At 40.1% G+C, this 12,861-nt stretch overlaps 1 protein-coding gene and 1 pseudogene across 2 annotated transcripts in view; both read left to right on the top strand.

Moving 5' to 3' along the window:
* Positions 1-12,861, top strand: part of LOC124594979 (probable tRNA N6-adenosine threonylcarbamoyltransferase, mitochondrial) — a 99,128-nt gene that overhangs the window by 63,850 nt on the left and 22,417 nt on the right. For both annotated transcript variants that reach the window (XM_047133508.1, XM_047133507.1), the window contains exon 5: positions 11,710-11,914. In XM_047133508.1, coding sequence (XP_046989464.1) covers positions 11,710-11,914 — 205 coding nt within the window. The remainder of the gene's footprint in view (positions 1-11,709; positions 11,915-12,861) is intronic.
* On the top strand, positions 5,156-5,273 carry LOC124597395 (annotated as a pseudogene).

The following is a 12,861-nucleotide window of genomic DNA, read 5'->3' as shown; positions in this document are numbered from 1 at the left end:
ACTAATTCCCACTATATCTAACTTTAACCTATCCATTTCCCTTTTTAAATTTTCTAACCTACCTACCCGATTAAAGGATCTGACATTTCACGCTCCAATCCCTAGAACGCGTTTTCTTTCTCCTGATACGACGTCCTCCTGAGTAGTCCCCGCCCAGAGATCCGAATGGGGGACTATTTTACCTCCGGAATATTTTACCCAAGAGGATGCCATCATCATTTAACCATACAGTAAAGCTGCATGCCCTCGGGAAAAATTATGGCTGTAGTTTCCCCTCACTTTCAGCCGTTTGCAGTACCAGCACAGCAAGGCCGTTTTTGTTAGTGCTACAAGGCCAGATCAGTCAATCATCCAGACTGTTGCCCATGCAACTACTGAAAAGGCTGCTGGCCCTCTTCAGGAACCACACGTTTGTCTGGCCTCTCCACAGATACCCCACCGTTGTGGTTGCACCTACCGTACGGCTATCTGTATCGTTGATATCCCCATGATTTTTTGCATTTAGGGTTATCATAATGAACCCATTTTTCATCCCCAGTCACAATGCGATGCAGAAATCCCTTCCGTTTTTGCCTCTGAAGCAGCTGTTCACAAACACAAACGCCGTTTCAGCTCACACAGGACCCGAGTTCCTTCTTTCTGAATCATGCCCGTAGCCTTGAGACATTTCAAAATGGTTTGCTGTGTCACTCCCACTAATCATGCCAATTCTTCTTGAGTTTGACGTGAGTCTTCACTCAGCAATGTCTCCAGTTCTGCATCTTCAAAAACATTCTCTCCTCCACCACTATGCCGGTCTATGACATTAAAATCACCATTCTTGAAGCACTGAAACCACTCACAACACATTCTTTCACTAATAGCATCCTTACCATATGTACTTGAGAGCATTCGATGAGACTCAGCCTCTGTTTTCTTCATATTGAAACAAAGGAGTAACAACTCCCGCAAATGACAAGAATTACACTCATAAACTGACATTTTCAATCAAGAACAACTTTATGATGCAGACACAAATTGACTAATGTTTGAATGAGGTTATGTTGACCGAGGTCCAAGCTAACTGCCTGATGTCTGTGATCTGTTTCTTTTGACCGTTACTTACCGTTGTCACCACCTATTGGCTAACGGCAGAAGCAAAGTTGTACACCTTGTAACATAGGAATACCTACTTATTTTGTTGCCAAATATTTGACAGCACTGTTGGGACCTCTCGCAGGGAAGTCGGCCATCATATTCGACATTCTGAAGATTTCATAGGTCGCCTGAAAACTCTTAGAGTTCAATTGTCAGATCTTTTAGTAGGTTTTGATGTGTATTTATTTACAAGGTGCCCTTGCAGGACTCTTTGAAGGTCATTAGCAACAAGTTTGAGGAGGACATAGTAGTATTATTTAAACACTTGCTATTTAAACACTTGCTTACTTCAACATACGTCTCATTTCATGACCAATATTTTGAACAAGTGGACGGTGTCACCATGGGAAGCCCTCTGTCTCCTGTGATGGCCAATTATTTTATGGAAGACTTTGAAGAAAAAGCACTACAGTCAGCCACTCTCAAACCCTCTTGTTTACTGTGTGTATGTGGATGATACATTTATGGTAATGCCACATGGACTTGATACTTTACCTATGTCTCTACCGCATATGAATTCACTCCATCGGAATATAAACTTCACAATGGAAATGAAAAAAGGTGGTACTTTACCTTTTTTTTTTTTTTTTTTTTTTTTTTTTTTTTGACGTTTTGGTATGAAGGAAAGCAGATGGAACCTTGGGACACAGGCCAAAGCATATAGATCTATATCTGCAGCTGTCATTATCCTGCACAATGCAGTAGTGCATTACGTACATTATTTCACAGAGCACATGTGGTATCAGATCCTGAAAGCCTGTCAAGTGAAATACAACAGTTGAAGATGTGTCCCGACAAAATGGTTATTCTGAGAGACAGATACGTAATGCATTCAGGCCCAGGCGAGTTCAGTCTACGGAGCAGAATGCAGACACAAAGACACTCATCACTTTTGCCTTTTTGCTGTATTTTGGTGCCATGTCATCAAGAATCAGAAGAGTCCTCAGAAAATATGGCATTAAGTGTGTTTCTCACTATCTGAAAGGCTGAGAAACCTGTTGGGTTTGGTTAAGGATGGTCTTGGCCTGAGAAAATGTGGTGCGTACAAGATTTCTTGTCAGTGTGGGGCAGCACATATAGGCCAGACATGTTGTTCAGTACAAGAATGCTGCGATAAACATCAGCATCATACATGCCTTCGTCAACCAGAAAAGTCAGCAATTGCGGAACACAGTCTGAATACAGGACATCGCATGATTTTTGAAAAGATGGAAGTTTTATCCCTGGCATCATCTTTCTGGGATTGCGTCATTAAGGAAGCAGTACATATCTGTACAACTGATAATCTCATCAACAGGGATGTGGGATTTCAACTGAGCACAGCCTGGAACCCTGCATTGGCTGCTATTAAGTCACGACTCGAAAATCAAGTTTTGGTAACAGACCCATCACAACATTGGTCTAATATGGTCTCTGGTGAGTTACGTGTGGCTGCACTGTTAGTAAATGCAGCATACAGCGCACGCGCAGGAGAGCCGCTCTGTGAGTTTTGGCAGAGGGTGTTTGAATATGGCACCATGTATCTGCAAATCATTTGCGCATACGTGATTTCTGCACCTGTGCATTCTTCATGCATGTGTTCTGGAAATGGGGCATCGACGTTTGGATACCATCAGTTGTACCTAGCCACCAACAAGGTTGAACCACCTGAAGATGTTGGAAAGTTGCTCCGAGGGAATACTGTGGAATTTGCTCAACTTGATCCGGCGGCAAACCTGCGAAGACTATTTACAATATCAATATACATTATAACAGTAAGTGTACTATGAGCATGCCATCCAAACTCAGAAATGAGTCCTGGTACTTTCAAGGGAGGTAAATAGTGTGGTAGTCCTCTATCCCTGATCCATGAAGAAGGTTCCCATTTTTACCTGAAGGGTGTGCTTTTGAAGACATAAGGGCTGGAAGTTTCACCCTCTTGACATTTCTGTCTCTCATAAAACTTAAATTATCTTGACTTATCTCATGATCAGGTATTACTTCTTTTATTGAATTAAATACACAAGTATTCTCCATATTTCACTGATAGACATTGCTAATCATGTTCTGATTTGAAAAGACAGTTTATTTAAAAAAGGAGGCAGGGACAGCCAGTCTAATGATTTGTGTCCCTATATTAATTATGAGGTTGGTCAATCTCAGGCAGAGCTGTAGTTCTTTTGAAAGCATTGCAAGACAGGCTACCTCTGGTGCTCATACCTTATGCAGTGTTTAACAAACACATGCAACATTTCAGGTGACTAATACACACGTTTCTGAAAGTATTTGTATAGAGTGTAGCCATGTATGGAAGTGAAACATGGACAATAAATAGTTTGGACAAGAAGAGAATAGAGGCTTTTGAAATGTGGTGCTGCAGAAGAATGCGGAAGATAAGATGGGTAGATCACATAACTAATGAGGAGGTATTGAATAGGATTGGGGAGAAGAGAAATTTGTGGCACAACTTGACTAGAAGAAGGGATTGGTTGGTAGGACATGTTCTGAGGCATAAAGGGGTCACCAATTTAGTATTGGAGGGCAGTGTGGAGGGTAAAAATCGTAGAGGGAGACGAAGAGATGAATACACTAAGCAGATTCAGAAGGATGTGGGTTGCAGTAAGTACTGGGAGATGAAGAAGCTTGCACAGGATAGAGTAGCATGGAGACCTGTATCAAACCAGTCTCAGGACTGAAGACCACAACAACAACAACAACAACAACAACAATACACACTGCTAGTTCCCCGCCCTTAGATGGCAAAATTATGTGACTATAGTGTTTGTTTGAGGACACCATGTCCCATTGAAAACCTTTTTAAAAGCACATGCTTTGGAGATGCCTGGCCAACCAGTTGTGTCTAACAGTTACTGTCAGCTTTAGGCACAACTGGACCACACTTGTAACTGATAGGGTCTGCTGCTTTCCAGACTCTTTGTGTTTGAAAGCATGTGACCAGAATATGCCTATATAAAGAGACAATGTCCTTTTGTATTATGTTTTAAGACCTTGGCTTGCAGGCACCTGACACACACAGGACTTGCCCAAACAGGTGGATGATTGAACTGCTACTTTACGTGCCACCACACTTCCAGCACATTCAACTTTGTAGGCACTCTGCCCCAAATGGTGTGTGAAAAAGATGAACCGCACCACTACAGTTCTCTCTGGTACTTCCTAGCAGAGCTTTAGCAATGCTTGACAGCACACCACATTGAGTCGTTTGGCCCTGCACTCCCTGTTCTTTCCCAAGTGCAGCACAAGGCTCACCTGTCACTCCTTTTGTTATCTCATGACATATTGTACAATACACATCTTTACCCATAGCTTACACTTATTTACTAGAGGATTTCAAGCACATTATACCATTTTAAACTGTTGAATGCTTTTCAAGAGCTACAAATCATATGAATGTGTTGTCATTATCTAGCACATCATTAGAATGGCATCTGTGTTGCCTTGACATCTCTGTTGCCTTTACCCTTCTTGATGCCAAACTAATCATCATCTAGCAGATCTTCCATTTTTTTCATTCTTCTGTATATTATTCTTGTCAGAAACAAGGATGCATGAGCTGTTGAAACTGGTTACTCAGTAGTTATCTCACTTTTCTGCCCTTTCTATCTCACTTTTCTGCCCTTGCTAATTTTGAGATTTTTTGGGTGATATTCTTTAGGAAACCTGATGATCTCTCTCCAGACTCATAGATATTACAAACCATCTTGAATAGCCATTTGGTTGCTACTTCTCTCAATAATTTTAGAAATCCCAAATGACTATTTGTAAGGAGCAATCAAAAAGTTCCCCCTCAAAGACCACACTAATCCCTTGCCTACATTTCAGTGCTTATATTCTTACATCAGAGTCATACTGGGTTTCTTATGTGTTGCAGCAGTACACTCAGATGGGAACTTATTGACTGCCCCGTGTATTATCTGTGCTTTCTGCCTTCACAAACTCTATTAAACTTTGACTCCAATACTGAATCATTTGTGTCTTTCATATTGACTCCTATTTCTTCTTCTATCATCTTATGAGGGGCAATGGCCTTGCTGCAGCAGATACACCGGTTCCCTTCAGATCACCGAAGTTAAGTGCTGTCAGGCATGGCTGGCACTTGGATGGGCGACCACCCGGGACGTCATGTGCTTTTGCCAGTTTTGGGGGTGCACGGGTGCACTCAGCCTCATGATGCCAGTTGAGGAGCTACGCAACAGAACAGTGGTGGCCTGGTCAAAGAAAACCATCATAACGACCAGGAGAGCAGTGTGCTGACCACACGCCCCTCCCCCCCTCTGCATTCTCAGCTGAGGATGACACGGTGGTAGGATGGTCCCGATGGGCCACTTGTGGCCTGAGGATGTAGTGCCTATCATCTTATCGGACATTTCTCCTCTACATAAGGGCCCTCAATGTTCTCTTTCCGTTTATGAGCTCTCTCCTCTGGGTTTAACAGTGGAACTCCTCTTCCATTCTTTATGTTGAGGTCTTTCCTTATAATATTACCAAAGGTTGTTTTGACTTTTCTCTATACAGCAAACCCTCTCTAATTTGGACTTCATTGATTCTGAGTTTTCAGTACTCTCATCTTGTTTTTTATCGCAAAGTGAAATTCCAACTTAATGCACCTGACATCATTCACGCCAAGTACATTTAAAATAAAATATTGAACACATGCCTTCCATTTCCATTTTCTTCATCCCTGGCTGAAAATAAATAATGTATGTGCCATTGTTGGTTACAAGCTTGCAATAAAGTGAAAGCTTGAACAGTTTCCATCTCTGTGATCACTTTAAAAAGTATTAATGTGTCATACAGCATAATACAGTAACCAAGGTGAGTGTTAGGAGCAAATTTAGAAGATAAAATGAGATTGCTTGATGAAACCCAAGCTGCTGCTTCTGCCGAGGGTATTATGACAGAGTTTGGTATTGCCAAGTCACCTTTTTAAGACACTAAAAAGAATCACAATAAACATTCAGACTTTCTGCTAAAACAAGACAAACTTGCTGGAAAACAAAAATGGACAACTGGTTAACAAACAACAATGTTCTTTCAGAGTTCCTGTGAAAAGAGCGGAACTGTAGACTGTAGCAAAAAGATTTGCAGATGCATTAGGCAAACAAGTGGCTGTTCATATTCTGTAATCACAACAAAATTTCTTACAGAAGAGTATGTGGGGAAGACAGTACAGATGTGGCAAGTGTTGTCCCATTTCATTATTAATGATATCAGTGAATATATAGGTAATAGATTAATGTTTAAACTGTCAGATGTAAGGAAAAATTTGGACACAGTGACAAACTTTATTGACATTTACCCTGGTTGCCAAATGTATTACTTTATACTAAAAGTCACATGACAACAAATGATAAAAGAATGGTGCACAAAAGAGATTCAACCAAAAATACATTCCTACTTTAAGCTATTATGAATGTACAAGGGGCATTCAATAAGTAATGCAACACAATTTTTTTTCTCGGCTGATGCAGAAATTGTTGTGGAACATCTTGGAGTATTCCTGCTACAGCCTCTATAGTTTCATGAAGCTCTGAAAGCTGCCGGTGCTATACATAGCCTTTAAAATGCCATATGTAATGGATGCACGTTCCGAGCAGAGATCTGTCAATTGATTTTCTTTTAGCAGAAAACCAGAGCATTGCAGATATTCATAGGTACTTGCAGAATGTCTACAGAGACTTGGCAGTGAACAAAAGCGTGATGAGTCATTGGGTGAGGTACCTGTCATCATCGTAATAAGGTAGCGCAAACCAGTCCAATCTCCTGCATGCTGGCCAGCTGTGACTTCTGCAATATTGAAATGTGCAGACACTCTCATTCAAGGTGATCGACAGATCACAATCGAACACTGCACTGCTCAACTGGATGTCTCTGTTGGTAGTGGTGACACAGTAGTTCACCAGTTGGTGTACTCACAGGTGTGTACCCACTGGGTTCCTCACTGTCTAACAGAAGACCATAAAGAGCAATAAAGGACCATATGTGCAGAATTGCTTGCATGTTATGAGGCTAATTGTGCCAGTTTTTGTCAAACATTGTCACAGGTGATGAAACGTGGGTTCATCACTTCGAACCAGAAACAAAATGGCAAACTGTGGAGAGGTGCCACCTCAAAGCTGCACTCTCAGCTGGTAAAGTCATGGTGATGGTCTTCTGGGACTCTAAAGAGGTTATTCTGTTTAATGTCCTCCTTCATGGTGCAACGGTCAACTCTGAAGTGTATTGTGCTTCCCTCACAAAATTGGAGAAATGTCTTCAGTGTGTTTGTCACCACAAAAATGCTAACGAACTTCTCCTTCTCCATTACAATACATGGCCTCATACAAGTCTGCACATCTGAGAGCAGCTCACAAGACTTCATTGGACTGTTCTTCATCATCCACTCTACAGCCTGGATCTCGCAACTTCCAACTTCCATCTGTTTGGCCCAATGAAGGACAGACGAAGCAATACATGCTGCAAGATGTTGGCTCTGATGTTGACCAGTGGAGCGGTACCATGCAGGCACAGAGCCCTCCCAGTCAGCTGGTCTAAAGCCATAGCATTGAATGGAGATTATGTTGAAAAATAATGTTTGTAGCCAAAAGAGTGGAGAATTATATGGTTTACTGGAATCGTGAATAAAACCAACCAATTTTCAGAAAAAAAGTGTTGCATTACATATTGAATGCCCCTCATATATTGGGGATGAGAAAGTCCTTCTATTACTTATATTCCACTGTAGAATTTCCCTTACCATATGCACTTACAAATTGGTATCAGAAAAATTGGAAAGATTAAGTGCATAAATCATTGAATGGGGCCACTGATTTCACTAAATAGCTATTGGTATATGAGTTTTTAACTGATACACAATGGTTATTGGCATTATTTATCAAGTTAAATTTTGGTGAAATATAGATTTGGTTACAATGAAAGTATGAGTTGCTAAAATATAGTGGTGTTTGTGATGTCATAACTGGAAACAGGCGACCACCTATTTTGCATGGAAAGGAGAGCAAAGGCTCTTAATATAAGCAGATGCAATGCAAAGCAGGAGAAGATTTTATAGAACAAAAACAAATATCATATGAAGCAAGGTAAGTACACTGAATAAAGAATTACAGATGGTTTTCCAAAATTCTCTCACAAAAGAAGATGAAGTAAATATTCCAGAATTTGAATCTAGAACAGCTGCCAACATGAGTAGCTTAGAAATAGATATCATTGGTGTAGTGAAGCAGCTTAAAACACTTAATAAAGGCAAGCCTCTGTTCCAGATTGTATACCAGTCAGATTCCTTTCAGAGAATTCTGGTAAAATAGCTCCATACTTGGCAATCATATACAACCACTTGCTCATGCAAAGATCTGTACTTAAAGACTGGAAAGTTGCACAAATTGCACCAATACACAAGAAAGAAAATAGGAGTAGCCTGCTTAATTATAGACCCATATCACTAATGTCTATTTCTAGTAGAATTTTGGAACATGTACTGAGTTCGAGCATTACGAATTACCTTGAAGAAAATGGTTTATCATTCTTGTGAAACACAACTAGCTCTTTATTCTCACAAAGTAAGAAATATTTTTGATAGGAGATGTCAAACTGATTTCTTGTTTTTAGATTTCCAAAAAGCTTTTGGCACCATTCGTCACGAGTGACTTCGAATCAAATTGTTTGTGTACACAGCCTTGTCTCAGTTGTGTGCCTGGAGTCATGATTCCTATAAGAAGGTCCACATTTTGCAATAACTGATGGAAAGTCATCAAGTAAAACAGAAGCAATATCTGGTGTTCCCAAAGGAAGTGTTATAGGTCTTCTGCTGCTTGTGATCTATGTAGATAATTTAGGAGACAATATGAGCAGCTCTCTTAGATTGTTTGCAGATGATGCTGTCATTTACTGTCTTGTAAAGTCATCAGATGATGGAAATGAATAGTAAAATGATTGTGAAGGCATCTGTATGGTGCAAAAAGTGGCAACTAACTCTAAATGATGAAAAGTGTGAAGTCATCCACTAGCATACTAAACAGAATTCACTAAATTTCATTCACACAATAAATCTCACAAATCTAAAGGCTGCAAACTCAACTAAATATTTAGGGTGTTAAAATTACAAATCACTTAAATTGGAAGAATCACACAGATAATCAGATGAAACTATATGATTCCAGAGACCGTTTCAGGTCTCAAACATCAATGATGTATGTATGCAGACTGAAGTGGTGAATGAAAATGTGTACCAATACCAGAATTCAAACCCAGGTCTCCTGCTAACCAGGCAGCTGTGCTAACCACTATGCTACCCTGGCACAGTGGCTTTGTGGCTTTGCACAAGTGCATGGACTACCCAAGCACACCTCCTGGGCTTGGTGCAAATTTTCATTCATTGCTTCTGTCTGCATGTATACGTCATAGATGTTTGAGACCTGAAGATGTCTCTGGAACTATACAATTTCATTTTGTTAAAGCACTTATACCTGACTTTCAGGCAGGCTTCCCTGTTTTGTTCAATGCTGGGGTGCTGTTCCAATATGGATGGAAAGCTTTTGCATTGCTTTTTGAGTTTAGGGGGGATATTAAATGGGCTGAGGCATGAATGGGAATCTGGATTGAGGAGGGAGGTGTGCTAGGGTAGTTAGTCCATGCAGTTGTTCAAAGCCACTGGGCCAGAGTGGCATTGTGGTTAGCCCATCTGCCTAGTGAGCAGGAGACCCAGGTTCGAATCCCGTCCAAGATATAAATTTTTATCCATCACTTCAGCCTGCATATATACACATATAAAATGTTGTGGGGAAAGCAAGACTGTGATTAATTGGCAGTCTACTTAGAAAAATTAACAGGACTGCTGAAGAGACTGCTTACACTATGCTTGTCCGCCCTCGTCTGGGGTATTGTTGTGTGGTGTGGGATCCACATCAGATAGTGTTGATGGAGGACATTGAAAAAGTTCAACAAAGGGCAGCTCATTTTGTGTTATTGCAAAATAGGAGAGAGAGAGTGCCATGGATGTAAGACACGAATTGCTGTGGCAGTCATTAAAACAAAGGGGTTTTTTGCTGCGGCAGGACCTTTTCATGAAATTTCAATCACCAACTTTCTCTTCAGAGTGCAAAGATATTTTGTTGGCATCCCCCTATTTAGGGAGAAATGATAATCAAAATAAAATAAATCAGAGCTTATTTTGCCCACATGCTGTTTGAGTGTGGAATGGTAGAGAATTGGCTTGAAGGTGTTTCGATGAACCCCACTGCCAGGCACTTAATTGTGATTTGCAGAGTAATCATGTAGATGTAGATGCAGATGCAGAAAGATGAGAAATGTTGCTAGACTGCATCATGTAGAGACATGGGAAGGTACAGGATGTGATGTTGGTTTTCACCTGCTGAAGTCTTTGTGGAACATTTGTTTCCATGCAGTATTGACAGAAATGTATTTCTGCCATCACATGTTAAAATGGCAGTGATTTGTCTCACACTGAGTGGTCAGTTACCACATATGGCTTTGTGCCAGTGACATGACATATGTTAGTAAAACACTTGTAGGCATCTATCTGTCATTTTTCTCATTTTGAAACATTGTCTCTGTAAAATTGAAGATCCTCCCTAGTCCCTATTGACTTAGGAAATTGGAGTCCTTGTGTAATCTCAAATGGTCTTGCATTGATTGTCATTCCTCATACAAAGTAAATTAACTTGTAATATGCTACTATTTTTGTGGTGTCACCGCCAGACACCACACTTGCTAGGTGGTAGCTTAAATCGGCTGCGGTCCATTTAGTACATGTCGGACCCGCGTGTCGCCACTGTATGATCGCGGACCGAGCGCCACCACAAGGCAGGTCTCGAGATACGAAATAGCACTCGCCCCAGTTGTACGACGACTTTGCTAGCGACTACACTTACGAAGCCTTCTCTCATTTGCCGAGAGACAGTTAGAATAGCCTTCAGCTAAGTCCATGGCTACGACCTAGCAAGGCGCCATTAACCGTATCTGAAGATAGTCTTATTTGTATTATAAAAAGCGATGTACCAAAGAAGTATATAAAAGTTAAGTATTCGAGGAGCTGCATACTTTTCTTATTAGCATTCAATACTTATCCTGTTCCAGAATTCACGCCCGTCTGCGTTAGATAGCGTGCATTTAGGCCGCCTCTATCTACAAGGTGTTGGCACATTTACGAACATATCAATTTTCACCAAACATCTCTCTGTAACTGACTACTCAGATAGTCTGTCTACAGTCACACTATACAGTACATCTAGCCACAACATTTGGGCATCATAATTGACATATCTTTGAATTGGACAGCCGTTTCTGTGACTTTGACCACTCAGTTTATATGTTATAGTGAAGAGAGATAGAAAGAGAATGGAATGTGCTGCTTATTTGAATTATTGGTGATGTAGGGGACAGGATTCTCGTAGGAAAGATTTATTAGATTTTTGAATGTCTAATGGTGGTAAGATACTATGGTGATTGTTGGTCCAATTATATTCATGACAAGTACTGTGTTCCTAGTGTATATTGTATCTTGTAATAAATGCTGGGACAACTCGTGATTATTTCAGTATATTCACACTGTTTCAGACAGCAAGACGTTTAAAGTTACGAAATATTCCTGAATTTTCAAAGCTCTCAGGAGGACAGGCTATAGAGAAAGCATCTGAAAGAGGCAATCTGCTTGCATTTGCCTTTCCCAGTCCAATGAGTGACTATAGGAATTGTGATTTTAGTTTTGCTGGTCTTAAAAATGTAGTTACCAGGCACATTCTGCATGAGGAAGCTGAGAATGGTATGTACAAATATTATTATTTTGAAGTTAAATATTAAGGTTCCTGAAATATGTTGCTGGATTATTGCAGTTGCAGTTAGAAGCATAAATTTTATTATAGTTTTATTGTAACATTACATACTAATCTCCTCTATTCACTAGAACATATAGTGAGGGCCACTTAATGTGATATTGGTGACATGATTCCTCTGAATCCAGAGAAAACTTGGCATCTACAGTTGGGATGGCTAACGAGGTAGAACCAAAATCTGTAAAACTGCTTGGAATACACATTTCTTCCAAACTTAACTGGCAACCCCATATCAACCAGGTCTGCAAAAAGTTATCAAGGGTGTCCCATCTCACCTGGAAACTGTCTGATCTAGTGAGTAACAAATATTTAAGAACAGCTTACTTTGAACTTTTTCGCTCTCCTATGTTTTATGGGCTGTTTCTATGGGGCCACTCATGTCATGTCAGTGATGTACCACTGATGCAGAAAAAGGTGCTACAAATAATGTGCAAGGTTGGTCCAAGGGAACACTGCCATCCCTTATATTCATCAAAATGAAAATAATGACAGCAATAAATTCTTATATTTATGCATCACTGATATATGCTAAAAAGAACAGAACAAAATTTAACACCAGAGAGAACACACACTCTCATGACACCAAAAACAGAGTAATGACATTCCTAGACATAGGCTGACAAAAACAGGCAACTCTCACAAAGTGAACTGTTTGAAATTATTTTACGAATTACCACATACTGCATTCAATATGCCTTTCAATAATTTTAAAAGTAAACTGCACAAATGGTTAATAGACAGTCCATACTACAGTCTTACAGAATTCTTGGACACTTGTAACATAGAAATTGAGTTTTAAGTCTTTGGTTGCAATACTGTACAATTGATTAAATGCAGCATAAATAATTTGTACTTGTAATGTAAACACTAACTAATA

Source organism: Schistocerca americana, chromosome 2 (genome assembly GCF_021461395.2).
Source record: "Schistocerca americana isolate TAMUIC-IGC-003095 chromosome 2, iqSchAmer2.1, whole genome shotgun sequence".
NCBI lineage: Eukaryota > Metazoa > Arthropoda > Insecta > Orthoptera > Acrididae > Schistocerca > Schistocerca americana.
Note: the sequence above shows the minus strand (reverse complement) of the source record. Positions and strands in the feature narration are given on the sequence as shown.